Source organism: Triticum aestivum, chromosome 4B, assembly GCF_018294505.1.
Source record: "Triticum aestivum cultivar Chinese Spring chromosome 4B, IWGSC CS RefSeq v2.1, whole genome shotgun sequence".
Lineage (NCBI taxonomy): Eukaryota > Viridiplantae > Streptophyta > Magnoliopsida > Poales > Poaceae > Triticum > Triticum aestivum.
In genome coordinates, this window is record NC_057804.1 from 70,618,817 (window position 1) to 70,646,561 (window position 27,745).

General features: G+C 45.9%; 1 protein-coding gene across 1 annotated transcript; it reads right to left on the bottom strand.

Annotated features, from left to right (window-relative positions):
- Positions 1-24,115: 24,115 nt before the first annotated feature.
- On the bottom strand, positions 24,116-27,134 carry LOC123091078 (protein JINGUBANG). The gene has a single exon (XM_044512474.1). The coding sequence runs from the start codon at positions 26,953-26,955 to the stop codon at positions 25,534-25,536; it is 1,422 nt and encodes a 473-aa protein (XP_044368409.1). The 5' UTR covers positions 26,956-27,134; the 3' UTR covers positions 24,116-25,533.
- Positions 27,135-27,745: the final 611 nt, after the last annotated feature.

Sequence of the window (27,745 nt, forward strand, 5' to 3'; positions counted from 1 at the left end):
TTAGGTCACATCATGTTTGCTAATCCGATTGACTTGTCATATGCTATGCATGAGATCAATCATATGTCATATTTGCAATCTCTTCATAGTGACTATGCATATGGCATTAAAATAAACCCAATTTGCACATATGGCATAGATGACAAGCCCATGGTTATTGACATTTGTTTTTCTTGTGATGATATTGATATGCTACCTTTGCATCATTTATCTCATATGCCATGCCATGACCACCTAGCTTCGGATATGCATTGTTTTGGATGTTGTCCATTTTCTCCATATGATGTTTCCAATGTTGTTCATGAGGAGACCCCCATAGTTTCCTCATACATGTTAGGAGATTTTGATCCATCCCATCCATTGCATGATCCCAATAATTGTGTGCACCATATGCTCCCCATGAATAAATATGCTATCGATGTGCCATATACTTGCATTCTCAATTTGTGCCCCATCGTGTCATACGCAATAACTATTCTTTCATGATGGATGACATGTTCTTATACCATGCATCAAATTTCTTTGAGCGATGATTATCTTGTGCTAACTCACACACGCACATACACATCATGATGGATGATGTGTACATTTACCACGCGCACAATTTCTTTGGTTTGTGTCTCTTTTGTGTAGGTACCCATGAATACTTGTCAATCTCTCAATCCCACGAGTTGACAAAATGAGCTCTAGAGAGCAACGATGATTTGGGATCCCATGGATTGTTTTTCCCACCGCTCTCTTCGCGCAAAGACTTCGCGCATTTCTTCTACATGGCCATCACGTGGCTATGGGTTGTTGTCCATTACATATTATATGCCCATCTTGCCATGTTCACTTTGCATGATATGCCCTTTCCTATGCCTTTGCCATGCATTTGTGACCCATGCTTTGCATTACACATGATGATTGATTCTAGTACTTGTATGTGTATTTGCAAGCTTGGTGGAGACATTGCTTATTATTGCCATGTTCCATTTATGACCCATTCCTATGATGATACTATGATCTTGCTTTGTGTTCGTGCTTGCGATATGTCATGTGCATTCCCTACGCCCATTATTTGTTCACATGACATGATTGCCATGATTTCCTCTAGTGTGTTGCATCTTCGCTCCACTAGTTTGCACGACATGATTTATATGGTTGCTTGTCTTGCATCATCCATGATTCATACTTGCTCATTTCATGCGGTTGATGACAACCATTTCCATGCTTTGCACATGATTGTTATTGCTTCTTGTCACATATCTCAATATGTTGCCTCTCTCATGCTAGATGATTTGACATGTATTGAGTGCAACAATGATTCTAGTCTTGCTAATGAGATTGCCCCCATAGCATTCTTGCATATGATTGGAGATTTTGAGATATTTCTCGCGAAGCATGCTTGTCTTCCCTCTTTGCACCATATACCTAGTGCCGTTAATATAGCCATTGTTGCATCATATTATTCATGCACTTGTGCTTCTAATGGTTATGTGCAAGAGAAGAGAACCATCACGATGGATGATGTGTTTGTCTACCATGCACATACTTACTTTGTTTTGTTTTGTGCATGTGTAGGATACTTGGACTTTGTGTCGACTTCCACTTCACGTGAGTTGACCATTCGAGCTCTTGAGAGCGAGCGTTATACATTCTACCACGACTCGCTTCTACACCGTATTTGCTTCCACTTCGGCATTGTGAAGAATGCACAAGGACAAGCCTTCAAGGTGACATCCTTCTTGAGCATGGATATTGTGGATCATACTTCATGTGTTGCTTGCACCATTTGCACGCATGTTCGAGATATTGCTTTCACCCATGATTGCCACATTTCCATGCTTCATGATATATATACCTTGTGTGTTGCATCCAATTCTTGGTCTACTTGCTACTATCATCTTATTGGTTGCACCAATATCATTTCTTCACATATGCCATGTCCCTTTACTTGTCACATGCTTGACTTGATTGCCTCACACATGATGAACAATTGCTCTTTCTATTGTGTTGCGTGCCACACTATATTCACTACACCCTATGCACATTATGCTTGGATTGTCTTGCACTTGACCTATGTGTTTAGACACTTCATTTTATTTGGTGTTGTGAATGATTCTTATGCCTATCATAGACCTTTCATTGAGAAATTTGTGAATGCTTGTTATGACCTCGAGGTAGATGCTTATTCTCTTGTCACACATATTTGCATCATACCTCATGTTTACATGATTGTTTCCATAATGACCTTGATTTTGCTCAATTCATATGCTTACATGCCATGTCACAATCCTTTGTCACACCCTATGCTATGCTTGATGGCAACACTTGTTTGGTGAATCACCTCTTGAATGCTTGGTTTTGCACTAATGCTAACCACATTTGTTTTTCCAAGTGTTTGCTCCATTTGCTCCTTTTGAAGGAATCACAAGACGGTGCGACATTGGAGAGTGCCTATTTCGAGCTTCAAGACGACAAGTGCTTGGTGATCGACCACTTCGACACGGCACCGCCATCTCTTTCCCATGGTAATTTGGTTTTCGATCCGAGGTCAGATCTTTTCAAAGGGGGAGGGGATGATGCGGAGCATCCTACGGTCATCACCATGTCAAGAGTCCATTTGGCAAGTGACACGTGCGACCTCTACATCTCATACATAAAGGTGAATCTTCTCCTTTACACGTGCTCACTTGACCCCTTCGAGGGTGGTGTACTACTTGACACTTCTCCCGTGTGCATGCATAGGTATTGTCGGAGCTTCACGGATGTCAAGGAGGAGTGCAAGCGCCAAGGAACGACTACACCATCTGCGAGGGAGGCATGGAAGAGAAGACGGAAGAAATGGAGCTGCTACGATCTACAGCCATCGGACGACCGGACAATGCCGGACGTCCGACGCCTGGAGCTCCAGCCAGCCCAAAAGTCCAACCGACGAAAGCTACAGCGGCCGGACGACCAATGAACGCCGGACGTCCGACAAGTCCCAGCGCACGGACGACCGACACCGACCGGATGACCGGTGCCACAGCGACAGAACGATATTTACGGAAGTCCGAAGACTTCCGGACGTCCGGACCGTCCCGAGCTTTCGGACGTCCGACCGGACGTCCGACGCCTGTGTGCAGCCGCAGGCCTTTGGCCTTGTATCTCTCTCCCACTTACCCTTTCATGGCTTAGACTATAAATAGACCTCCCCCTCATCCTTTCTTGGGTTAGCAAATATGATAGCTCATTCTTAGGTGAGCTTTGCTCCTACCTCTACTCTTGAGAGAGAGAGAGAGACTACCACTCCCATGGAGTTCAAGACCTCCATGTGAGAAGATCCCGCGGGATTCAAGCCCCCCTTCGTGGGAAGATCCTTCTAGGATTCAAGCCCTCATGTCCTTCATAGGATTTGGGATGAACTCTACCTTGTATCTTTCTCTTTGTTGTTCATGTACCTTGCGATCTTGTGTGTTTGATTGTCTAGTGGATGTGTGATTGGACTTGTTCTTGAGTGTTTCACCTTGTGATTTCTCCCCATTCTTCCCCGTGTTCATCGTGTTCTTCGAGGGATCCCACTCCAAACATGAAAGATCGGCCTACACCGGGTTTGCCCCATATCAGACGCTCTAGTTGCAACCATGCTTAGGTCCGCTCCCCTCAATATCCAATTTAGGAGAACACTTGCCGGAGCGCGTTGGGAAGCCTGGCTCCATATGGTGAGAAGACTGATGGATGTGCACCTTGCTCAACGGCCGGATTCGTTGAGCTGGAAATTAACCAGGAATGGAGAGTTCACGGTTAAATCAATGTACTTAGATGTCATAAATTCTAGCTCTATTCCCTACTCCAAACATGTTTGGAATGTCAAAGTCCCTCTGAGGGTTAAAGTGTTTATGTGGTTTGTACATAAACAAGTCATTTTAACCAAGGACAATTTGACAAAGCGCAATTGGACCGGCTCTAAGAGATGTAGTTTTTGTGATCAAGACGAGACCATCAAACACCTCTTTCTGGATTGTCCCATGGCGAAGGTTCTTTGGCAGACTGTTCACATTGCTTTTAATATTACTCCTCCGAATAATATCAACACGTTATTTGGGACGTGGCTGGATGGGATAGAGACCCAAACAGCAAAACACATTCGGGTAGGAGTATGTGCTTTACTTTGGGCAGTCTGGAACTGCAGGAATGATTTGGTTTTTAACATAACAACAAATACTCATTTTTTGCAGGTCATCTCCCGAGCTACTACGTTGATCCGTATGTGGTCGCTACTCACTAAGATGGAGGCCGGGGAGCATTTGGTTACTGGATCTACCCGATGGGAGATGGTAGCTCGGGCTATATTCAGCCGGTTTGGATGGCGGTCATGTAATAGGATAGGCAATTAGTGTGTATCTTTATTTTGCATGTCGGCTGTGGCTTTTATTCTCCGCTCTTTGTGAGCCGTTTGGTGACTAGTTTGTAATGGAGTTCATGACCTTTGTCGGACCTATTTGCTTTTAAGAAATGTGGCCGTATGCATCTTTCTGATGCAGAGGCCGGGGTTGCGCCCCTTTTCCAAAAAAGAAAATTTGTCCTGGTTCTAGGCACAAACTGGTACCAATGGTCCTTGCTCCTAGCCCACGTACATTGGTCCCGGTTCGTGCCCAAAACCGGGACAGAAGGGGGAGCTTTAGTCCCGGTTCCATCCACGAACTGGGACAAATGAGTTGCCTATATATACCCCATCGCCACAGCAGAGCACTCCACAGTGCTCTGTTTTTTCTGTCTGGCGAGGGGAGGGCATTTGGGTGCTCTAGCTCACCTCCTATGCACATGAGGTGTTCGATGAAATGCCCGAGCCACACTAGTTAAGCTTTCTCCTCTCGAAGCTCGACCTCCGAGCTCCATTTTTTCCGAGATTTGTCTAGGTTTAGCGGTCCGTCACGCCCCGTCCCCGTCTTCACCGCCGTCGATCCCCCGCGCCGATCTCGTCGCCGGCACCACCGTGGTGAGTCTCTTGTTCTTATCTTCTTTCTGAAAGAAAAAAATCTTACTTTAGATAGATACTTGTCTAATTTTCTTACTTTTGACACACGTAATTATATATAATGCACGCAGATGAACCGACAATGGGTGTACGGTGACAGACACACCTCCGAGTACATTAAGGGCCTGCATAATTTTCTTGAAGTGGTAGAGGCAAACAAACAGAATGGTTTTATGTGTTGTCCATGCCCTATATGTGGGAATACGAAGTCTTACTCTAACCAAAAAATCCTTCACACCCACCTGCTTTATAAGGGTTTCATGCCACACTATAATGTTTGGACGAAGCACGGAGAAATAGGGGTTATGATGGAAGACAACGAAGAAGAAGAGGACGATGACAACTATGTGCCCCCTGAATACGGTGATGTTGCAACGGGGGAAGCTGCTAAAGATCAAGAGGAACCAGACGATGTGCCCGATGATGATGATCTCCGCCAGGTCATTGTCGATGCAAGGACACAATGCAAAAGTTAAAAGGAGAAGCTGAAGTTCGATCACATGTTAGAGGATCACAAAAAAGGGTTGTACCCCAATTGCGAAGATGGCAACACAAAGCTCGGTACCATACTAGAATTGCTGGAGTGGAAGGCAGAGAATGTTGTGCCTGACAAAGGATTTGAGAAGCTATTGAAAATATTGAAGAAGAAGCTTCCAAAGGATAACGAATTGCCCGACAGAATGTACGCAGCAAAGAAGGTCGTATGCCCTCTAGGATTGGAGGTGCAGAAGATACATGCATGCCATAATGACTGCACCCTCTACCGCGTTGCGTACGAGGATTTGAATGCATGCTCGATATGCGGTGCATTGCGGTATAAGATCAGACGAGATGACCCTGGTGATGTTGACAGAAAGCCCCCCAGGAAGAGGGTTCCTACGAAGGTGATATGGTATGCTCCTATAATACCACGGTTGAAATGTCTGTTCAGATACGAAGAGCATGCCAAGTTGATGCGATCCGTAAGAAAGACGAGAAGTTGAGAGCACCCACTGACGGGTCGCAGTGGAGAAAAATTGAGAGAAAGTACTGGGCTGAGTTTGCAGGTGACCCAAGGAACCTATGGTTTGGTTTAAGCGCGGATGGCATTAATCCTTTCGGGGAGCAGAGCAGCAGTCACAGCACCTGGCCCGTGACTCTATGTATGTATAACCTTCCTCCTTGGATGTGCATGAAGCGGAAGTTCATTATGATGCTAGTTCTCATCTAAGGCCCTAAGCAACCCGGCAACGACATTGATATGTACCTAAGGCCATTAGTTGAAGAACTTTTATAGTTGTGGAATGGAAACAGTGTACGTGTGTGGGATGAGCACAAATAGGAGGAATTTAACCTGCACGCGTTGCTGTTTGTAACCATCAACGATTGGCCCGCTCTCAATAACCTTTCAGGACAGACAAACAAGGGATACCACGCACGCACGCACTGTTTAGCTGACACCGAAAGTATATACCTGAACAAATGCAGGAAGAATGTGTACCTGCGCCATCATCGATTTCTTCCGACCAACCATCAATGTCGAAAGAAAGGCAAGCATTTCAAAGGCGAGGCAGATCACCGGAAGAAGCCCGCCATGCGTACCGGTGATCACGTACTTGCTATGGTCAATGATTTACACGTAATCTTTTAAAAGGGTCCCGGCGGACCAGCTGTTCGAAATGACACTGAGGGGCGCACACCCATGTGGACGAAGAAATCTATATTTTGGGACCTACCCTACTGAAAAGACCTAGAGGTCCACTCTTCAATCGACGTGATGCACATGACGAAGAACCTTTGCGTGAACCTGCTAGGCTTTTTGGGCGTGTATGGGAAGGCAAAAGATACACCTGAGGCACGGGAGGACCTGCAACGTTTGCACGAAAAAGACGGCATGCCTCCAAATCAGTATGAAGGTCCAGCCAGCTACGCTCTTACCAAAGAAGAGAAGGAAATCTTCTTTGAATGCCTGCTCAGTATGAAGGTCCTGACTGGCTTCTCGTCAAATATAAAGGGAATAATAAATATGCCAGAGAAAAAGTTCCAGAACCTAAAGTCTCATGACTGCCACGTGATTATGACGCAACTGCTTCCGGTTTCATTGAGGGGGCTTCTACCGGAAAACGGCTGATTAGCCATTGTGAAGTTATGTGCATTCCTCAATGCAATCTCTCAGAAGGTGATCGATCCAGAAATCATACCAAGGCTAAGGAGTGATGTGGCGCAATGTCTTGTCAGTTTCGAGCTGGTGTTCCCACCATCCTTCTTCAATATCATGACGCACGTCCTAGTTCATCTACTTGACGAGATTGTCATTCTGGGCCCCGTATTTCTACACAATAGGTTTATGGGAGTCCTAAAGAAATATGTTCGTAACCACGCTAGGCCAGAAGGAAGCATCTCCATGGGCCATCAAACAGAGGATATCATTGGGTTTTGTGTTGACTTCATTCCTGGCCTTAAGAAGATAGGTCTCCCTATATCGCGGTATGAGGGGAGACTGACTGAAAAAGGCACGCTTGAAGGGGACTCAATAATATGCAGGGATGGGCATTCTTGGTCTCAAGCACACTACACCGTTCTACAGAACTCTACCTTGGTGACCCCGTATGTCGATGAACACAAGAACTGTCTGCGCTCCAAACACCCGGAGCAGTGTGACGACTGGATTACATGTGAACACATCAGGACTTTCAGCAGTTGGTTGGAAACACGTCTTAGAGGTGACAACACTATTTATGATGAGTTGTACTCATTGTCCAGGGGACCATCTTCGACTGTATTGACTTACAAAGGATGCGAGATAAATGGGAATACATTTTACACGATCACCCAAGATGAAAAGAGCACCAACCAAAATAGCGGTGTCCGCTTTGATGCAGTAACCAAGAGGGGTAAGGACACATATTATGGTTACATAGTGGACATATGGGAACTTGACTACGGACATGATTTTAATGTCCCTTTGTTTAAGTGCAAATGGGTCAATCTGTCAGGAGGCGGGGTACAGGTAGACCCACAGTACGGAATGACAACAGTGGATCTGAACAATCTTGGGTACACTAATGAACAGTTCGTCCTAGCCAATGATGTGGCGCAGGTTATCTATGTGAGAGGAAAGGGTGATGCAGCAAAGTAGTGTAAGTATTTCCCTCAGTTTTTGAGAACCAAGGTATCAATCCAGTAGGAGATAACACGCAAGTCACCTAGTACCTGCACAAACAATCAAGAACATTGCAACCAACGCGATAAAGGGGTTGTCAATCCCTTCATGGTCACTCGCAAAAGTGAGATCTAATAAAGATAGTAAGATAAATATTTTTGGTATTTTTGTTGTATAGATTGGAAAGTAAAGATTGTAAAATAGTAAAATGAGATGCGATGTAAATAAAAGAGATGCAATATAATAAGAAAGAGACCCGGGGGCCATAGGTTTCACTAGTGGCTTCTCTCAAGATAGCATATATTACGGTGGGTGAACAAATTACTGCCGAGCAATTGATAGAAAAGCGCATAGTTATGAGAATATCTAGGCAATGATCATGAATATAGGCATCACGTCCGTGTCAAGTAGACCGAAACACTTCTGCATGTACTACTATTACTCCACACATCGACCACTATCCAGCATGCATCTAGAGTATTAAGTTCATAAGAACAAAATAACGCATTAAGCAAGATGACATGATGTAGAGGGATAAACTCAAGTAATATGATATAAACCCCATCATTTTATCCTTGATGGCAACAATACAATACGTGCCTTGCTGCCCCTACTGTCACTGGGAAAGGACACCGCAAGATTGAACCCAAAACTAAGTACTTCTCCCATTGCAATAAAGATCAATCTAGCAGGCCGAACTAAACCGATAATTCGAAGAGACTTGCAAATATATCAAATCATGCATATAAGAATTCAGAGAAGAACCAAATAATATTCATAGATAATCTTGATCATAAATCCACAATTCATCGGATCTCGGCAAACACACCGCAAAAGAATATTACATTGAATAGATCTCCAAGAACATCGAGGAGAACTTTGTATTGAGAATCAAAGAGAGAGAAGAAGCCATCTAGCTAATAACTATGGACCCGAAGGTTTGTGGTAAACTACTCACGCTTCATCGGAGAGGCTATGGTGTTGACGTAGAAGCCCTCCGTGATCGATTCCCCCTCTGGCAGATCACCGTAAAAGGCCCCAAGATGGGATCTCACGGGTACAGAAGGTTGCGGCGGTGGAAAAGTGGTTTCGTAGCTCCCCCTGATGTTTTTAGGGTATAACAGTATATATAGGCGAAAGAAGTACGTCGGTGGAGCTCCATGGGGCCCACGAGGGTGGGGGTGCGCCCTCCTGCCTCATGGCCGCCTCGCGGAGTTCCAGACTTCAACTCCAAGTCTTCTGGATTGCGTTTGTTCCAAGAAAGATCATCGCGAAGGTTTCATTCCGTTTGGTATTCCTTTTCTGCAAAACACTGAAATAGGAAAAAAAACAGAAACTGGCACTAGGCCTTCGGTTAATAGGTTAGTCCCAGAAATAATATAAAAGAGCACATTAAAGCCCATTAAACATCCAAAACAAATAATATAATAGCATGGAACAATCAAAAATTATAGATACGTTGGAGATGTATCAAGCATCCCCAAGCTTAATTCCTGCTCGTCCTCGAGTAGGTAAATGATAAAAACAGAATTTTTGATGTGGAATGCTACCTAACATAATTTTCAATGTAATTCTCTTTATTGTGGCATGAATGTTCATATTCGAAAGATTCAAAACAAAAGTTTAATATAGACATAAAAAGAATAATAATTCAAGCATATTAATAAAGCAATCATGTCTTCTCAAAATAACATGGCCAAAGAAAGTTATCCCTACAAAATCATATAGTCTGGCTATGATCTATCTTCATCACACAAAATATTTAAATCATGCACAACCCCAGTTTCGGCCAAGCAATTGTTTCATACTTTAGTATTCTCAAACTTTTTCAACTTTCACGCAATACATGAGCGTGAGCCATGGACATAGCACTATAGGTGGAATAGAATATGGTGGTTGTGGAGAAGACAAAAAGGAGGAAGACAGTCTCACATCAAATAGTTGTATCAACGGGCTATGGAGATGCCCATCAATAGATATCAATGTGAGTGAGTAGGGATTGCCATGCAACGGATGCACTAGAGCTATAAGTGTATGAAAGCTCAACAAAAGAAACTAAGTGGGAGTGCATCCAACTTGCTTGCTCACGAAGACCTAGGGCAATTTGAGGAAGCCCATTATTGGAATATACAAGCCAAGTTCTATAATGTAAAATTCCCACTAGTATAAAAGTGACAACATAGGAGACTCTCTATCATGAAGATCATGGTGCTACTTTGAAGCACAAGTGTGGTAAAATGATAATAGCATTGCCCCTTCTCTCTTTTTCTCTCATTTTTTTGGTGGGTTTCATTGGCCTCTTTTTTTTTATTTGGGCTTCTTTGGCCTTTTTTATTTTTCATAAAGTCCAGAGACTCATCCCAACTTGTGAGGGAATCATTGCTTCCATCATCCTTTCCTCACATGGGACAATGCTCTAATAACGAAGATCATCACACTTTTATTTACTTACAACTCAAGAATTAAAACTCAATACTTAGAACAAAATATCACTCTATGTGAATGCCTCCAGCGATGTACCGGGATGTGAAATGAATCAAGAGTGACATGTATGAAAGAATTATGAACGGTGGCTTACGATGTCAACTACATGATCATGCAAAGCAATATGACAATGATGGAGCGTGTCATAATAAATGGAACGGTAGACAGTTGCATGGCAATATATCTCGGAATGGCTATGGAAATGCCATAATAGGTAGGTGTGGTGGCTGTTTTGAGGAAGGTATATGGTGGGTGTATGATACTAGCGAAAGTTGCGCGGTATTAGAGAGGCTAGTTAGCAACGGTGGAAGGGTGAGAGTGCGTATAATCCATCAACTCAACATTAGTCATAAAGAACTCACATACTTATTGCAAAAGTCTATAAGTCATCAAAAAAAGTGCTACACGCATGCTCCTAGGGGAAGGGTTGGTAGGAGTTAACCATCACGTGATCCCGACCTCCACACATAAGGAAGACAATCAATAAATAAATCATGCTCCAACTTCATCACATAACGGTTCACCATACGTGCATGCTACGGGAATCACAAACTTTAACACAAGTATCTCTCAAATTCACAACTACTCAACTAGCATGACTCGAATATCGCCATCTTCATATCTCAAAACGATCATAAGGAATCAAACTTCTAATAGTATTCAATGCACTTTATATGATAGTTTTTATTATACCCATCTTGGATGCTCATCATGTTAGGACTAATTTTATAGCCTTAGCAAATTACCATGCTGTTTTAGAAGACTCTCAAAATAATATAAGTGAAGCATGAGAGATCAATAATTTCTATAAAGTAAAACCACCACCGTGCTCTAAAAAGATATAAGTGAAGCACTAGAGCAAAATTATATAGCTCAAAAGATATAAGTGAAGCAAATAGAGTATTCTAATAAATTCCGATTCATGCATGTATCTCCAAAAGGTGTGTACAGCAAGGATGATTTTGGTAAACTAAAAAGCAAAGACTCAAATCATACAAGACTCTCCAAGCAAAACACATAGCATGTGGTGAATAAAAATATAGCTCCAAGTAAAGTTACCGATAGACGAAGACGAAAGAGGGGATGCCTTCCGGGGCATCCCCAAGCTTAGGCATTTGGTTGTCCTTGAATTTTACCTTGGGGTGCCTTGGGCATCCCCAAGCTTAGGCTCTTGTCACTCCTTATTCCAAAATCCATCAAATCTTTACCCAAAAACTTGAAAACTTCACAACACAAAACTTAACAGAAAATCTCATGAGCTCTATTAGTATAAGAAAACAAACCACCACTTTAAGGTACTGTAATGAACTCATTCTTTATTTATATTGGTGTTGAACCTACCGTATTCCAACTTCTCTATGGTTCATACCCCCCCCCCCCGATACTACTCATAGATTCATTAAAATAAGCAAACAACACATGGAAAACAGAATCTGTCAAAAACAGAACAGGCTGTAGCTATCTGTAACTTCCGAATACTTATGTAACTCCAAATATCTTGAGAAATTAGGAAGTCCTAAGCAATTTGTTCATTAATATTATTCAAAAAGAATCAACTGAGAATCACGTTCCTGTGATTTATTAAAATTATTTTCGTGCGTGCAGAAGTTTCTGTTTTTCAGCAAGATCAAATTAACTATCAACGTAGGTTATCCTAAAGGTATTACTTGGAATAAACACTAATTAAAACACAAAATCACATGTAACCAGAGGCTAGATGAATTATTTATTACTAAACAGGAGCAAAAGCAAAGAACAAAAAAAATTGAGTTGCCTCCCAACAAGCGCTATCGTTTAACGCCCTTAGCTAGGCATAAAGCAAGAATAGATATAGGTATTGTCATCTTTGGTATGCAATCCATAAGTGACTCTCATAATTGATTCATAAGGCAATTTAATTTTCTTTCTAGGAAAGTGTTCAATGCCTTTCCTTAACGGAAATTGGAATCTAATATTTCCTTCTTTCATGTCAATAATTGCACCAATCATTATAAGAAAAGGTCTACCAAGAATAATAGGACATGTAGGATTGCAATCTATATCAAGAACAATGAAATCTACGGGCACATAATTCCTATTTACAATAATAAGAACATCATTAATACTTCCCATAGGTTTCTTAATGGTAGAATCGGCAAGATGCAAATTTAAAGAACAATCATCAAATTCATGGAAACCTAGCACATTACACAAAGTTTTTGGAATCGTGGAAACACTAGCACCCAAATCACACAAAGCATAGCATTTATAATCTTTAATCTTAATTTTAATAGTAGGTGCCCACTCATCATAAAGTTTTCTAGGGATAAAAACTTCTAGCTCAAGCTTTTCTTCATAAGATTGCATTAAAGCATCAACAATATGTTTAGTAAAGCCTTTATTTTGATTATAAGCATGCGGAGAATTCAACACGGATTGCAACAAGGAATACAACCTATCAAAGAGCAATTATCATAATTAAATTCCTTAAAATCCAAAATAGTGGGTTCATTGCTATGTAAAGTTTTGACCTCTTTAATCCCACTTTTATTAATTTTAGCATCAAGATCTAAAAACTCCGAATCATTGGGACACCTTTTAACTAAAGTTGACTCATCTCCAGTCCCTTCTTTATCAAGATTCATATGGGAAAACAAAGATTTAATAGGAGTCACATTAATCACTTTTAGATCTTCATCTTTATTATCATGAAAACTAGAAGATCACGCTTTCACAAAGCAATCTTTTTTAGCACGCATCCTAGCGGTTCTTTCTTTGAACTCATCAATGGAAATGCTCATGGCTTTGAGAGACTCATTGATATCATGCTTAGGTGGAATAGATCTAAGTTTCAAGGAATCAACATTAAGCGAAATTCTATCCACGTTCCTAGCTAACTCATCAATCTTAAGCAATTTTTCTTCAACCAAAGCATTGAAATTCTTTTGCGAACTCATAAATTCTTTAACACTAATCTCAAAATCGGAGGGCATATTATTAAAATTTACATAAGATTTGTTGTAGGAATTACCATAATTGTTAGAGGAATTACTAGGAAAAGGCCTAGAATTAAAGTTTCCTCTGTACGCGTTGTTACCAAAATTGTTCCTACCAACAAAATTCACATTCATTGATTCATATTATTCTCAATCAAAGTGGACAAAGGCATATCATTAGGATCTGAAGAAACACTTTTATTTGCAAACAATTTCATAAGTTCATCCATCTTTCCACTCAAAACATTAATCTCTTCAATCGCATGAACTTTTTTACTAGTGGATCTTTCGGTGTGCCATTGAGAATAATTAACCATAATATTGTCTAGGAGCTTAGTAGCTGCTCCTAAAGTGATTTCCATAAAAGTGCGTCCCGCGGCCGAATCTAAAAGATTTCTAGAAGCAAAATTCAATCCGGCATAAATTTTTTGTATAATCATCCATAAGTTCAAACCATGTGTAGGGCAAGGAATTGCATGCAAGGAATTTTTGCAAGTGAATCAGCATTTTGGAAGAAATTTTTCGCAAGAGAATCTACATTTTGCAAGAAAAACTGGTAAGATTTTTTTCAAGAAAAAACATATTATCACGCATAAAAATGAATGCAATTTAATGCATGTCCCCTATTGTCCCCACATGTCTTGCTCCTGGCAAAAAGTTGATGCGTCAGGAGCCGGTATATGACTAAGTGAGTTTAGCGGGTAACCGTCTAATGGTGCTATGTGCGATGTACGGCGGGGGGCCGTGTGGCGTAGTACCACGGTGCCTACTAACTATTTTCTGATGCAACAATTCATAGATACATTTAGTCTTGCATCTCTCTCGAGGCCCAATTGGTCTTAGCGAAAAATCATGTGGTATTTAGTGTCCTCCACACTCCAACACTAGCACTAATGCCCACCCACCAGATTAGGCCTATTTTTGGCAACTTCAATTCATGTTCAATAATATGCCACGTCCAAAAACCATTGTGGGTAAACATAGTGTCATGCAATGCACCACTAATCACTGTGTGGAGCCTGACTCATAAGTCGAGATCACCAAATGCACATGTACAGTGATCCCAGAGATCAATGCTCACTGAACACACAGAAGCTGAATAACAAGAGTCTTACATCCATACATACCGTCTTACACAAATTATGACCATTATGGTCAAGTCTTACATTGATAAAGCCTTAAGGGTTGAACATCAAATGAAACACAAGCAGCGGAAATCTTCATCGATAAGTAAACCCATGCCATCTGCCTTAACCCTACAGGGATTCTGACTGGGAAAAGTCCTAGTTCGCATGTTAGTCTCCAAAGAACTCTTCTTCGAACTCATGTTCTTCCATGCCTGGTCAATTAAATAACCAGTGGCAAGCCAATGAGTACTTTGAATGTACTCGCAAGCAACCCATGTTTTGGTCCAAGATGTAACAATACATGATATAGGTAAATTTTTGCAGAAAGCTGATTTTGAGTGCAATGACATGTTCAACAACTTGTAAGACATGCATCAAGAGAATTCAAGTAACCATGAGGAAAGGTTACAGGTATCAACATAAATAGAGTGGGCACCAACCCATCTCCATCACGTCAAGTCCTTTGACTTGACCCAAGTAGTTATCCGAACACACACACTGGTTTGTAAACTCTGGACATAGTTTAAGCAGCACCGCCCAACTGTCCTTGACCATGGACACGGCTATTCGAATAGTTTTACACTCTGTAGAGGTTGCACACTTTACCCACAAGATCCGGGGAACTTCCGTGTCATCCACGACCCGCGATACCTCAAGTACCCGGGGTAAGCACCCGATCACTACCTTTCCCTAGACGTCACTAACATGGAGTCCACTCGTTGCTCCATATCCTCACGATGTACATCATACGAGACTCACTCGAGATTGTAACATCCGAGAGGGGACATAATGGTGTATCCGGTGCCCTGTGAAAACAGTCATGGCCGCCGTACCTGGCACGACCCCGTCCCGAGAGAGCGCACCAACAACTCTCTCGTCACTAGTAATGCAGGCTCCAAGCTAGTATAGGTCTAGGTAATAAATAATGCCCTTTCCCATATAAGGGTAGAGTGGTTGCACATGTAAGGTTGGGACAGTCAACAAATCTTAAATCTAATCCGTTTTCGAAAACAACACACACACTTGCCTCGGTACACCACTTCGTCATCAAGTGGTTACCCATCTCATCATCTCCCTTGGGCATAAGTGGCACCTAACGAGGTTTTCGAAAAGTCTTTTGAAAATGCTTTGTCTCCTTCACCATGCATATTCCCGTCCCTTTTTGCATAGCATCTACTTTAACATCCTATCTACTCCCACCGGCATAACCCTCATAAGAAGGTAGGGTCATGCACAATGCAAGTATCAACGAGGAAGTACGGTGGCAAACCATCAAAGTGGTTACTACCTCATCATGATTCTGTTGCAACAACAATATGGTGCTATATGATATGCATAAAAGGGTTTCATAGACATGGTCAAAGGGTTGCTTGCCTGGCTCAACAAAGTCTTCTGGGTCTTCAAAGTCCTCTGGTCCAACTCCTTCGTCAGCAACGCAATCTATCGTCGCAAAATAATAACGAGAAAAATAAGGCAATAATAAAACAAAAAAACCAAAGTGCTCAGAAAAATGTCAACTCAGTTTTGTTAAACACTAGGGTGAAAACTAAGAAGGGGAAATTTCCTAGTTTTGGATTTGGAGTAGCAGAATAGGAGAAATGGATTTACAAAGGTATATTTAAATGCTTAAAATCACATTTAAATATTTACAGTGAAGAAAAGGTTGTGGGATTTGAATGAAGGGATAATTGGATTTATGCCCCTAGTTGTGTCCCACTCATCTGTTTTACCCCTAATTCCCAAAAGTCACCGGTTCTGTCCAAGTCACTTTGCTCCTCTTATGCTTTTGCCCTTTGACCGTTTGACCATCAGTTTGAAAACTTCATAACTAATTCATACTAAATCAGAAAAATGCAAATAAGATACCAAAATTTTCAGAAAAACATCACTTATATGTCAGTGTCATTTGCATTCATGAAAAAAGTGTTGGAAAGTGCCCATACGAGTTTTAGCTCTTTTGATACCACCATGAATAGTAAAATCTAAAAAAGCTCAAAAAATTCAAAAAAAATTTGGTGGCAAAGAATGACAAATGTTTTAAGTGCCTGCAAAGTTTCATCAGGGAATAACATTCATGGGTGCCGCGGCAAAAAAAACAATCAATACTCCAAAATACATTATTTTTTTGCCATGAGTTCCACGAATGTTGTTCCCTAATGAAACTTGGCAAGCACTTAGAACATTTGTCGTTCTTTGCCACCATATTTTTTTGAATTTTTTTGAATTTTTATAGAGTTTACTATTCATGGTGGTATCAAAAGAGCTAAAACTCAGATGTGCGCTTTCCAACACTTTTTTCATGAATGCAAAAGACACTGACATATAGGTGATGTTTTTCTGAACATTTTGGTATCTTATTTGAATTTTTCTGATTTAGTATGGATTAGTTATGAGTTTTTCAAACTGATAGTCAAACGGTCAAAGGGCAAAAGCATAAGAGGAGCAAAGTGACTTGGACAGAACCGGTGACTTTTGGGAATTAGGGGTAAAACAGACGAGTGGGACACAACTAGGGGCATAAATCTAAGTCAGGAGAGCTAGGCGCGCTCCTAGGGCCTTTGATTTTGGTGCGATTGTGCTCTTTACTCATTTCATTCCAAACTAATACAAGTTTAAAATTTGTCCTAAATCAAACTTCTCTATATTTACCAAGTTTATAGAAAAACAAGGTAATACCTATAACATAGCATGAAAATATACTTTTATGCTGAATCTAATGAGACTAAGTTGGTGTTCCTCTTTGGTGGGGGAAGACTAAGTTGGTGTTGTAGATGCCGATATGTTTGTCTATAGACTTGTTTAAGCTTTAAAAAGTTCGTGAGAACTTTAATTAATTCATGATGGGGCGAGTAGTTCCTTATTGGTCCATGATCTCTTTTCTCAGTTAGAGTGCATCCATGAACTCTAGCCTATCTAATCCTATATTCCTCTGTTTGACTGTTGATGGTTACCTTGGTTTTTATTAGCTGCCGGACTTCATAGTGAACTAGGTTTATCTGACAACTCCTTTTCTTTTCTTGGGCTTGCACCATTGGTTTGTCTCGCCGTGCCTTTGGTCTCGTTTTGTTGAGACAAGTGTTCGGGCTTTGATGTTGCATGCTTCCTAGGCGTCATCATTCTTTATTGGGCCTCCGTGCTTGGGATTGCGGTTGTTCTTATGTTAGGCCTTTCTACCAAACCAATGATCTGAACATGTACACAACACACACCTCCGTGTGTGTGTGTGTGTGTGTGTGTGTGTGCGTGTGTGTGTGTGTGTGTGTGGACTGCGGCTGAAAAGTCAAAGAAAAGGTTTCGAGCGCAGAGGAGGACTATCGAGAGATAAAGCAAAGCGGTGAGTGAAAATGCATCTTTTTGTTTGGGTCGGTTGGCTGGCTACGTCCTGCACAAAAATGCTAAATGTTATGCACGTAGCCAGTGAACTGCTAGAAGTATCATCACTGCGATTCAAGATTTTTATGTTGCTAAACAAGTTAATAGTCCTTTAATGCACACTTGTTTTTTAGGGAACCTTTAATGCACACCTTGTTGCACCAAATCCATCGCAATAGTTACAACCAAAATCTGTCACAAAACCAGTTTCCCTCTTCTGTCTTTTTTTTAGATCAATGCCGCCGCTTTATTTGAACTTAAAAGAAACTAGGGATGTCCTCCGAGAGGATCTACGAATGTGCTCTGGGGGTACAGAAAACTAAACTTTACATAAACTACAAACCAATTTTAGCTAACTTATCAGCGGCTCTATTGGCATCACGGCCATTCCATGACACCTTTACTTCCATGAAAGGATGAAGCATCCTTTTAACTTCCTGGACAAGGGGGCCAATAGCTGAGAGATCCCTATCATTGTTGTTGATTGCCGCCGCCACCTTAGCGCATTCCAGCTCCAGGTGAAGCTTCTTGACGCTGATTTAAGCAGCGACCTGGATGGCCCTTTTGCACACCTGAATCTCCATGAACTTGGAGTTTGCACCATGATTGAAGTAGTGATAAGCAGCAACACGTAAACCCCCATTATGATCCTGCAGCACGACCCCAACACCCCCCTTCTCCCGGTTGCTAGACAGGGCGCCGTGGGCGTTGGCCTTCACCCACCTGTTAGACTATGTATAGCTTCTGTACCTATGTACGTATATGATACATATTGTAACACAACCATTATATATAATGAGATAAGCCACTCCTAGAGGGTTATGCTGGTTCCCCAAAACTTATTGTCTTACATGGTATCACGCTAGGTTACGATCGCTTCCGCTTCTAAACCCTAATACCCGCACCGCCGCCGCAGCCGCCGCCGCCGCCTTCACCGCCGCCGCCGCGCCACCGATCGCGCAGCCACCATGTCGAGCGCCGCCACCACCGGTTCCACTGCTGCGGGCTTCCTCCCGGCCTCTCTTGCGGCTCTGCTCAACCTCCCGCTCGATGCCGTCTCTGTTCCGGCTCCGATCGGGACAAGGAGCATCGGCTCCGTCTTCTCCACGCCGCCAGCGCCCTCGCTTGGGCGTGACCTCGTGGTCCACACCGCGGCGCCGCCGTCCGCTGCGGACTCCGCAGGCGTCGTCCCGCCGCTCCTGCCGCAAGCGGATCACACTGCCCCGCTGGAGGGGTTGGCGGCGTCCGCCCCGGCCGCGGGCCTTGCGGCGTCCGCACCGGCCGCGAGCTTTGCGGCACCCGCCCTGGCTGCGGTCCCGCCTCCTCCCGCATCGGCTTCGGTGCCTCCGGCTGCCTCCATGGTGTTTGCACCCCAGGCAGCCTCCTCGATGGGATTGTCTTCGCCGCCGCCGTTTCACTTCGGTCATCTCATCACCATCAAGCTCTCCGCCGACAACTACATCTTCTGGTGTGCGCAGGTTCTCCCGCTCTTGGGGAGTCACTACCTGCTAGGCTACGTCGACAGATCGCTTCCCTGCCCACCCGCGCTGGTAGACAGCGTGCACGGTCCGGTCTACAATCCGGCCCATCGCGTCTGGACGGGGCAGGACCAGGCGAACCTCTCCTCCATCCAGGGGTCGCTCTCGCCGGCAGTTGCCGGCCTTGTTGTCTTCGCGAAGACGTCTCATGAGGCCTGGACCATCCTTGAGCGCACCTTTGCAGCGCAGTCCCAGGCTCGTGTCTCTGCACTCCGTCGTCAGCTTGGAGAGTGTCAGAAGCTTGACTCCACTGCCACTGAGTTCTACAACAAGGTCAAGGGCCTCGCCGACACATTGGCCTCCATTGGACAGCCCCTCACCGACTCCGAGTTCAACTCGTTTATTGTCAATGGTCTTGATGAGGAGTATGATGCCTTAGTCAAGATCATCAACGAGCGGGGCAACTCGACACCCATGCTGGCACACGAGGTTTTCTCTCGGCTCCTTCTCACTGAGCAACGGGTCGAGACTCGCCGCACCAGGGGCAATGGCTCCCTCTCGGCCAACGCCGCCACCAAGGGTGGCCGCTCTTCTTCATCACCCCGGTCTCCCTTGGGGCTGCCACCGTGGCCCGCCTCGGCCCCCCCACCTACTGCGACCTTACCGGGGGCTGGCGGTCCACGTGTGTGTCAGCTTTGTGGCTGCGATGGGCACTGGGCCTCCAAGTGTCATAAGCGCTTCCAGCGAAGCTTCCTTGGTCTTGGCAATGACGGCAAAGATACACGCAACAATGCCCGTCAGGTCGCCATGGCTGATCGTCCCGCGCCGCAGAAGCAACAGGGACACACTCAGTCCTACTCCATCGATCCACACTGGTACATGGACTCTGGGGCGACAGAGCATCTAACCAGCGAGATGGGGAAGCTTCACACTCGTGAACCCTAGCATGGCTCCGACAAGATCCACACCGCCAATGGAGCAGGTATGCACATCTCTCATATTGGTCAAACATCTCTTCTCACTAGACATGCCAATAGGAGTCTTCAGCTTCGCAATGTTCTTCGAGTTCCATCTGTGACCCGTAATCTTCTTTCAGTTCCTAAACTCACACGTGATAATAATGTGCTTTGTGAATTTCACCCTTTTGATCTTTTTATTAAGGATCGGGGCACGAGGGACATTCTTCTTAGTGGGCGGTTGTGCCAGGGCCTCTACCGTCTGGAGCATCCTGGTGTCGCTCGTGTTTTCAGTGGAGTTCGGGTCTCTCCGTCACAGTGGCATGCTCGTCTTGGTCACCCGGCCACACCTATTGTCCGTCATATTTTGCGTCGTCATGAGCTTCCTAGTTTGTCTAGTCATAAAGATGTAGCAGTGTGTGATGCTTGTCAGCAGGGGAAGAGTCATCAACTTCCTTTTTCGGAGTCCAGTCGTGAGGTGAAACATCCTTTAGAACTTGTGTTTTCAGATGTATGGGGTCCTGCTCAGACTTCTGTCAGTGGTCATAATTACTATATCAGTTTCGTTGATGCTTATAGTCGCTTTACCTGGCTTTACCTTATTAAACGCAAATCTGATGTGTTTGATATTTTTGTTCAGTTTCAAAAACATGTTGAACGTCTTCTCAAGCACAAAATTGTTCATGTCCAGTCAGACTGGGGGGGCGAGTATCGCAACCTCAACTCTTTTTTTCAGTCGCTTGGGATAGCTCATCGTTTAGCATGTCCACATACACATCAGCAGAATGGTTCAGTCGAACGTAAGCATCGTCATATTGTTGAAGCTGGTCTTACTCTTTTGGCCCATGCATCTGTTCCGTTTCGGTTTTGGAGTGATGCTTTCACCACTGCATGCTTTCTCATCAACCGTACTCCTACTCGTGTTTTAAACATGAAGACTCCCATTGAGGTTCTCCTTAATGAACAACCTGATTATACCTTTCTCAAGGTATTTGGGTGTGCTTGCTGGCCGCATCTTCGTCCATATAACAAGCGCAAGCTTGAGTTTCGTTCTAAGAAGTGTATTTTTCTTGGCTATAGCTCTCTTCATAAAGGTTACAAATGTCTTCATGTTTCCACTAATCGTGTCTATATATCTCGGGACGTCGTGTTTGATGAGCATGTTTTTCCCTTTGCCAACCTTCCTGTGTCCACTGTCGAACCACCATCCCTGCATTCATCCTCTGTTGTTTCTGACCAATTTGATGATGTTGCATACTCTCCTTTGCTGTTACCTAACCATGGTGCAGGAACCGGACGTGGAGCTCGTTTGGAGCTGTTGGAGGATTCACCATCATCATCGTCGTCTTCTGGTGGGCACGTCGATCGCCCTATGTTGCATGGCATCGATTCGCGTGCCCATGCATGGTCACCCGACGAGCCCGTCGTGCCGAGCATCTCCACTGCTCGGTCCATTTCGCCAGCGGCCGCCGAGTCGCCCGCGGCTCAGCCCGTCATGCCGTCTTCGCCTGCGGCTCGGCCCGTCACGCCGTCTTCGCCCGCGGCTCGGGTCCTCACGTCGCCTTCATCAGCGGATCGGCCCGCGACACCGGCCGCGCCATGGCCCACTATGTCGAGCTCGCCATCGGCCCGGTCTGTGATGCCGGAGTCGCCAGCTGCTTCGTCTGCTCTGCCGGTTTCGCCGGTGGGTCGGCCTTCTTCGCCAACCGAGTCCGAGGCTACCGTGACTGGCTCCTCGTCACCGGCTGACTCGTCAACGTCGCCGTCCTTCAGCCCGTTGCAGGCTGCTCCGTCGACCTCGGTGGTTCCTGTGTCCCGACCACATACACGCAGTCGCAGTGGCATTTTCAAACCTAAGGAACGTAAGGATGGTACGGTTGCTTGGTTGGCTGCTTGTTTGGCTGCTGCTGTTGCGGATCCATCTTCTGAGCCTCGCTCATATCAGGCTGCCCTGCGCATTCCACATTGGCGAGAGGCTATGGAGCAGGAGTTTCATGCTCTTCTTCGTAACAAGACATGGACTCTCGTTCCTCCACCACCACGGGTAAATGTTATTGACTCAAAATGGGTATTCAAAGTGAAGAAGCATTCGGATGGATCTATTGAGCGTTACAAAGCGCGACTTGTTGCTCGCGGTTTTCGGCAGCGTCATGGTCTTGACTATGAGGACACCTTCAGTCCTGTCGTCAAGCCTACCACTATTCGGCTTCTTCTCTCCATTGTTGTTTCTCGTGGTTGGTCACTTCATCAACTTGATGTGCAGAATGCTTTTCTACATGGATTTTTGGAGGAAGAGGTTTATATGAAACAGCCGCCTGGTTTCTCTGATCCTGATCGTCCTGACTATATCTGTCTTCTTTCCAAAGCACTATATGGTTTGAAGCAAGCTCCTCGTGCCTGGCATGCCCACCTTGCCTCTGCCCTTCGTGCTCATGGGTTTGTGCCGTCTACTGCTGACACTTCGTTATTTCTTCTACAGAAGCCAGAAGTCACTATGTATCTTTTGGTATATGTCGATGATATTATCCTTGTCAGCTCTTCTCAGTATGCTGCTGATGCTCTTGTCTGCTCTCTTGGTGCTGATTTTGCGGTCAAAGATCTTGGGAAGCTTCACTACTTTCTTGGAGTTGAGGTCACTTCTCGTGCTACTGGTCTTGTCCTTACGCAGAAGAAGTACTCCTTGGAGTTGTTACAGAGAGCTGGCATGCTGAAGTGCAAACCGACCACCACACCCATGTCGTCTACCGACAAGATAACAGCTGTTGATGGTGAGCTTTTGTCTCCTGCGGATGCCACAGAGTACAGGAGCATTGTTGGTGGACTTCAGTACTTGACGATCACGAGACCAGATATCTCTTATGCTGTTAACAGGGTTTGTCAGTATCTTCAGGCTCCCAGAGATACTCATTGGGCTGCTGTTAAACGCATTCTTCGTTATGTTCAGTTCACCCTGACATTTGGTATGCATATTCGGCCGACTTCCTCTCGGGTCCTTTCGGCCTTCTCTGATGCAGATTGGGCTGGTAGCCCAGATGACAGGCGATCCACGGGGGGTTATGCAGTATTCTTTGGCTCTAATTTGATCGCCTGGAGTGCTCGGAAACAGGCTACTGTGTCACGTAGCAGTACTGAAGCTGAGTACAAGGCTGTGGCTAATGCTACTGCAGAGATTATTTGGGTGCAGTCTTTGCTTCAGGAGTTGGGTTTGTCTCAACCACAGCCTCCTATTCTTTGGTGTGATAACATCGGTGCTACATACCTTTCTGCAAATCCAGTATTTCATGCCCGAATGGAACACATTGAAGTTGACTATCACTTTGTACGGGAACGTGTATCACAGAAGCAACTCCAGATCAAGTTTATCTCATCTAAGGATCAACTTGCAGACATCTTCACTAAGCCTTTACCGCTGCCACAGTTTGAGGCTTGTAGGCGCAATCTTACCCTTCTCAGTTCTTTAGAAAGTGGCTAAGATTGAGGGAGGGTGTTAGACTATGTATAGCTTCTGTACCTATGTACGTATATGGTACATATTGTAACACAACCATTATATATAATGAGATAAGCCACCCCTAGAGGGTTATGCTGGTTCCCCAAAACTTATTGTCTTACACCACCCCTCGTCCAGTGGGATCCATTTAACACGCACTTTCGGTTCCCTGAGAGGGCAGTCTTTGGCATGAATCCTTTGTCGTTCATCCGTAAGGACAACCACATGGTTTATGATTGCATGTGGCTCTTCAATGCGCTTTCCATCTTTAGCTTCATTTCTGGCTAACCACAGAGCTAAACCGCTTGAACCATCATCGACCGCTCCTCCTCTTGTGCTTCAACAAGTCAGTCCAACAGCCACCTTGCTAGCGCGCCCTGGGAATGAAGCTGACATGGTGGGATCGCCACCACAATTCCCTTTTCCGAGCGCAACTTTTTCTAGAATAGAACTGAATGAGGGCAGCCCGAAAACCTGTCATAAATAGTTTCATCTCGTCCACATACAGTACATAATACTCCAGCTTTAAATCGTTAGTCTCTGAAATTCATGTCCAACAGCTTGGCCATTCTTAAGAAGTCTCCACATGTGAATCTTGACTTTCCTCGACGCTGGTGTGTCTCAAAGAGCCAGCCAGCTCTTATGATTAGAGACCGAAGAGGAGGACTCCACCCTACCAGTCTTGATCTTTTTCATCGTCATGCACAGACGATAGGCGGACCTGACAGTGAACTGACCGCTCCTTCTGTAATTCCATGCCTGAAAGTCATCTACACTAGGCCCGCCAACTGCAATCTGTAAATGTCCTTCACATCATCTTCAGAGAACATCACCTCAACTTTGTGCTCGTCCCACCTGAAACCAGACCGATCAAGAAGATGCTGCACTTTAGTCACCCCCGGGACAAAGTCCGCACCCAGTGGTGACAAACTGCCACTCCGGGGAATCCACTGATCATGATGGATATTGATTTTCGTACCATCCCCAATTCGCCAAACCAGTCCTGCTCGTAGCAAATCGCGGCCATGTAAAATGCTACGGAATGTATACGATCCTCCAGCCGGGCAAGTTGCATTCATGATCCCACCCTCGCTGAAATATCGAGCCTTGAGAACCCTGGTACACTAAGAAGAGGGCACTTGAAGGACACGCCAAGCTTGTTTCGCCAAGAGTGCTTGGTTGAAAGCTTCTGAAACCCAAGCCACCCTCTCTTTTCGCAGCACAGATCTTCTGGATCTCTCGATCTCTTGAAACCCAAGCTTATTTCCCTCTCACTCTCGATCTCTCGATCCACCGAATTTGAAGTGGCCCGTGACCTCTCACTCTCAACCCACCGCCCATTTCTCTCCGTCAACTACACAATCTGATTTCCCACCTCAAAATACACGCACAACTCGTACTCGTTCTACGTATATGTACACTCTCTAGTACGATCTGCTCGGGTACATGTGTGGCCACCACATTGTTTCCTTCCATGCGCGCACGTACGAGCACGATTGCTTCGCCTTCACGCCGCTGCCACGCGCTTCGGCTCCGCCGTCGCCTGGTACGGCGCCCACGCCTCCGCGTACGTCGCCGGAGCCGGCCGGCCGCTCCACGCCTGCGACGGTGCTGCGGTGCGCTCCGTCACGGGCGCTGGCGCTTGTGCGTCCGACAGGCGCCAGACCTTGACGGACCCGTCGAGGCTCCCGCTGTACACCACGAACCGCCGAACCCCGCCCGAACCGGCGGCCGCCTCCTCGTCCATGGCGACGCACTTTACGGGTCCAGTGTGTCCGGTCAGCACGCTAAGACTGACGTGCTCTGCCCCGTCGCGACGCCACACACAGAGGGTCCGGTCAGCCGAGCCGCTCACGACGACGTTGCCGGCCACCGCAAGGCACATCACCGCCATCTTATGGCCCTTGAGCACGCCGCCGTATCTTGCCTCGCCGTCGACCCAGTACCAGTAGGTGACCAGCCCGTCCGACGAGCCCACGTACACGACGCGGTCCTCGGGCGACACCGCGATCGCGGTGACCGCGCTCTCGCCCTTCCTGAGCACCTTCTCGAGGACATGCTTCGTGGCGTCGCCCTTCGCGGCCATCTCCCGCCGCCACACCTTAACGGTGCCGTCGGCCGACCCGGTGAACACGACGCTGTCGAACCCGGCGGCGGCCACAGTGTTGACGGCGTCGTCGTGCGCGCTGACGGACTCGAGGTACTTGGAGTCCGACACGCGCCACACCTTGAAGGTCCTGTCCCACGAGGCCGAGTAGAGCAGCCCGGCGCCCTCGTCGAGGCTGAGGGAGGACACGGCGTCGGAGTGCCGAAGCCACACCGCGCGCTGGCGCCCCTTGCGCTGCGTCTCGACGTAGCTGGTGGGGTTGACGGCGCTCTTGAGGTAGTCCTTGAGCTTCGGGAGCGAGCCCACCTGGCGGTGCACGGCGGGGTTGTCCGCGTCGGCGCGCCACACGCGCACCTTGCCGTCCTGGTGGCCGGTGAAGATGCGGCCGTCGTCCGCGACGACGATGGCCTTGACGAGGCCGCTGGCGGTCCTGAACCCGGCGAGCTCGCGCTGGTCTCGCCACACGCGCACGTTCCGGGAGTCGGTTCCGGTGTAAAGAACGTCCCCGGTCGCCGCCAGCGAGTAGACGTGGCCGTCCTCCTTGACCAGCGACGCGATGAGGCCCGTGGCTCCAGGTTCCGCAACGGCACCCCCGGCGCCGAGGCCCGGGAGGTGCGCCCACGGCGACTTGGGCGTGGGCGGGGTCGAGGAGCCGCCGTAGCGCGACGGCGAGGCGTCCCCGTCCGTCGTCGGGTAGGACGAGCAGCTGTACCCGTCATCGTCCGACACAGAGGCGGAGGAGGAGGAGAAGGACCTCGGCGAGCATGCGGCCACCGCAGGGTCCGGCCGGAGGAAGTTGAGGAGCTTCTGGTGGTTACCCATGGATCGATGCCACAACTCACAGAGCAGACGATGGATCAGCTGCTGGGTTTACTCTAGCTGCGCGGGCGGCGGGGTCCTTTTAAAGGCGGGGACGGGATCCGAATATGGAATGACCTGCGTCGGGAGGAAAGCCGAGACCGAAAGGGAGGAGGAGAAGAAGCTTTGGGTGCAAGAAGTGTAGCTTGCGAGGTTGGAGAAGAGGGAGGCGAGCAGCGGCGGTATATATATCGCGTGGAGACGGTGAGAGACAGAAACGAGAGCTATGCCGTGGGAGCCACGACGTTCCGACAGGTGGATCCGGATCAAGGGTTCCGATTTGATCGATTATTTCCTTCCGTTTAAAGGAGGGTTCTGCTTTCTTGATTTTGTCGGTTTATTTCATTTATTCATTATTGGGAAGGGAATGGGTCTCGGACTCGGCGGCTGCTGTCTGATCACCCAACAGTGGGCACGCGGCGAGCGCTGCTTGGGTGGCAGGACTGTTGTGCCATTCATTATTGGATCGGATGGTTTCATCACTTGGATTGTTGTTTTTAGAGAAAATCTCACTGTTGTATCAGCTGTCCTCGTGAGGGTCAATTGGATAAAGAAAACTATATATCGACCATTCTCTTGCGATGCTAATGGTCAGGCTCGTACATGATCCAGCATTCCGGATCACTTGTATTGCACTCGTTCCATACGTACTCGACTTTATGTACATTGACACTCTTTCCATATGGGAGATCTCAGCTAGCGTGTTGTTCCCCCGCAAAACCCAAAAAAAAAAAAAAAAAAAAAAAAAAAAAAA

Coding starts and splice junctions, on each gene's coding strand:
- LOC123091078 (XM_044512474.1), bottom strand. CDS start 26,955: ATGGGTAACCACCAGAAGCTCCTCAACTTCCTCCGGCCGGACCCTGCG.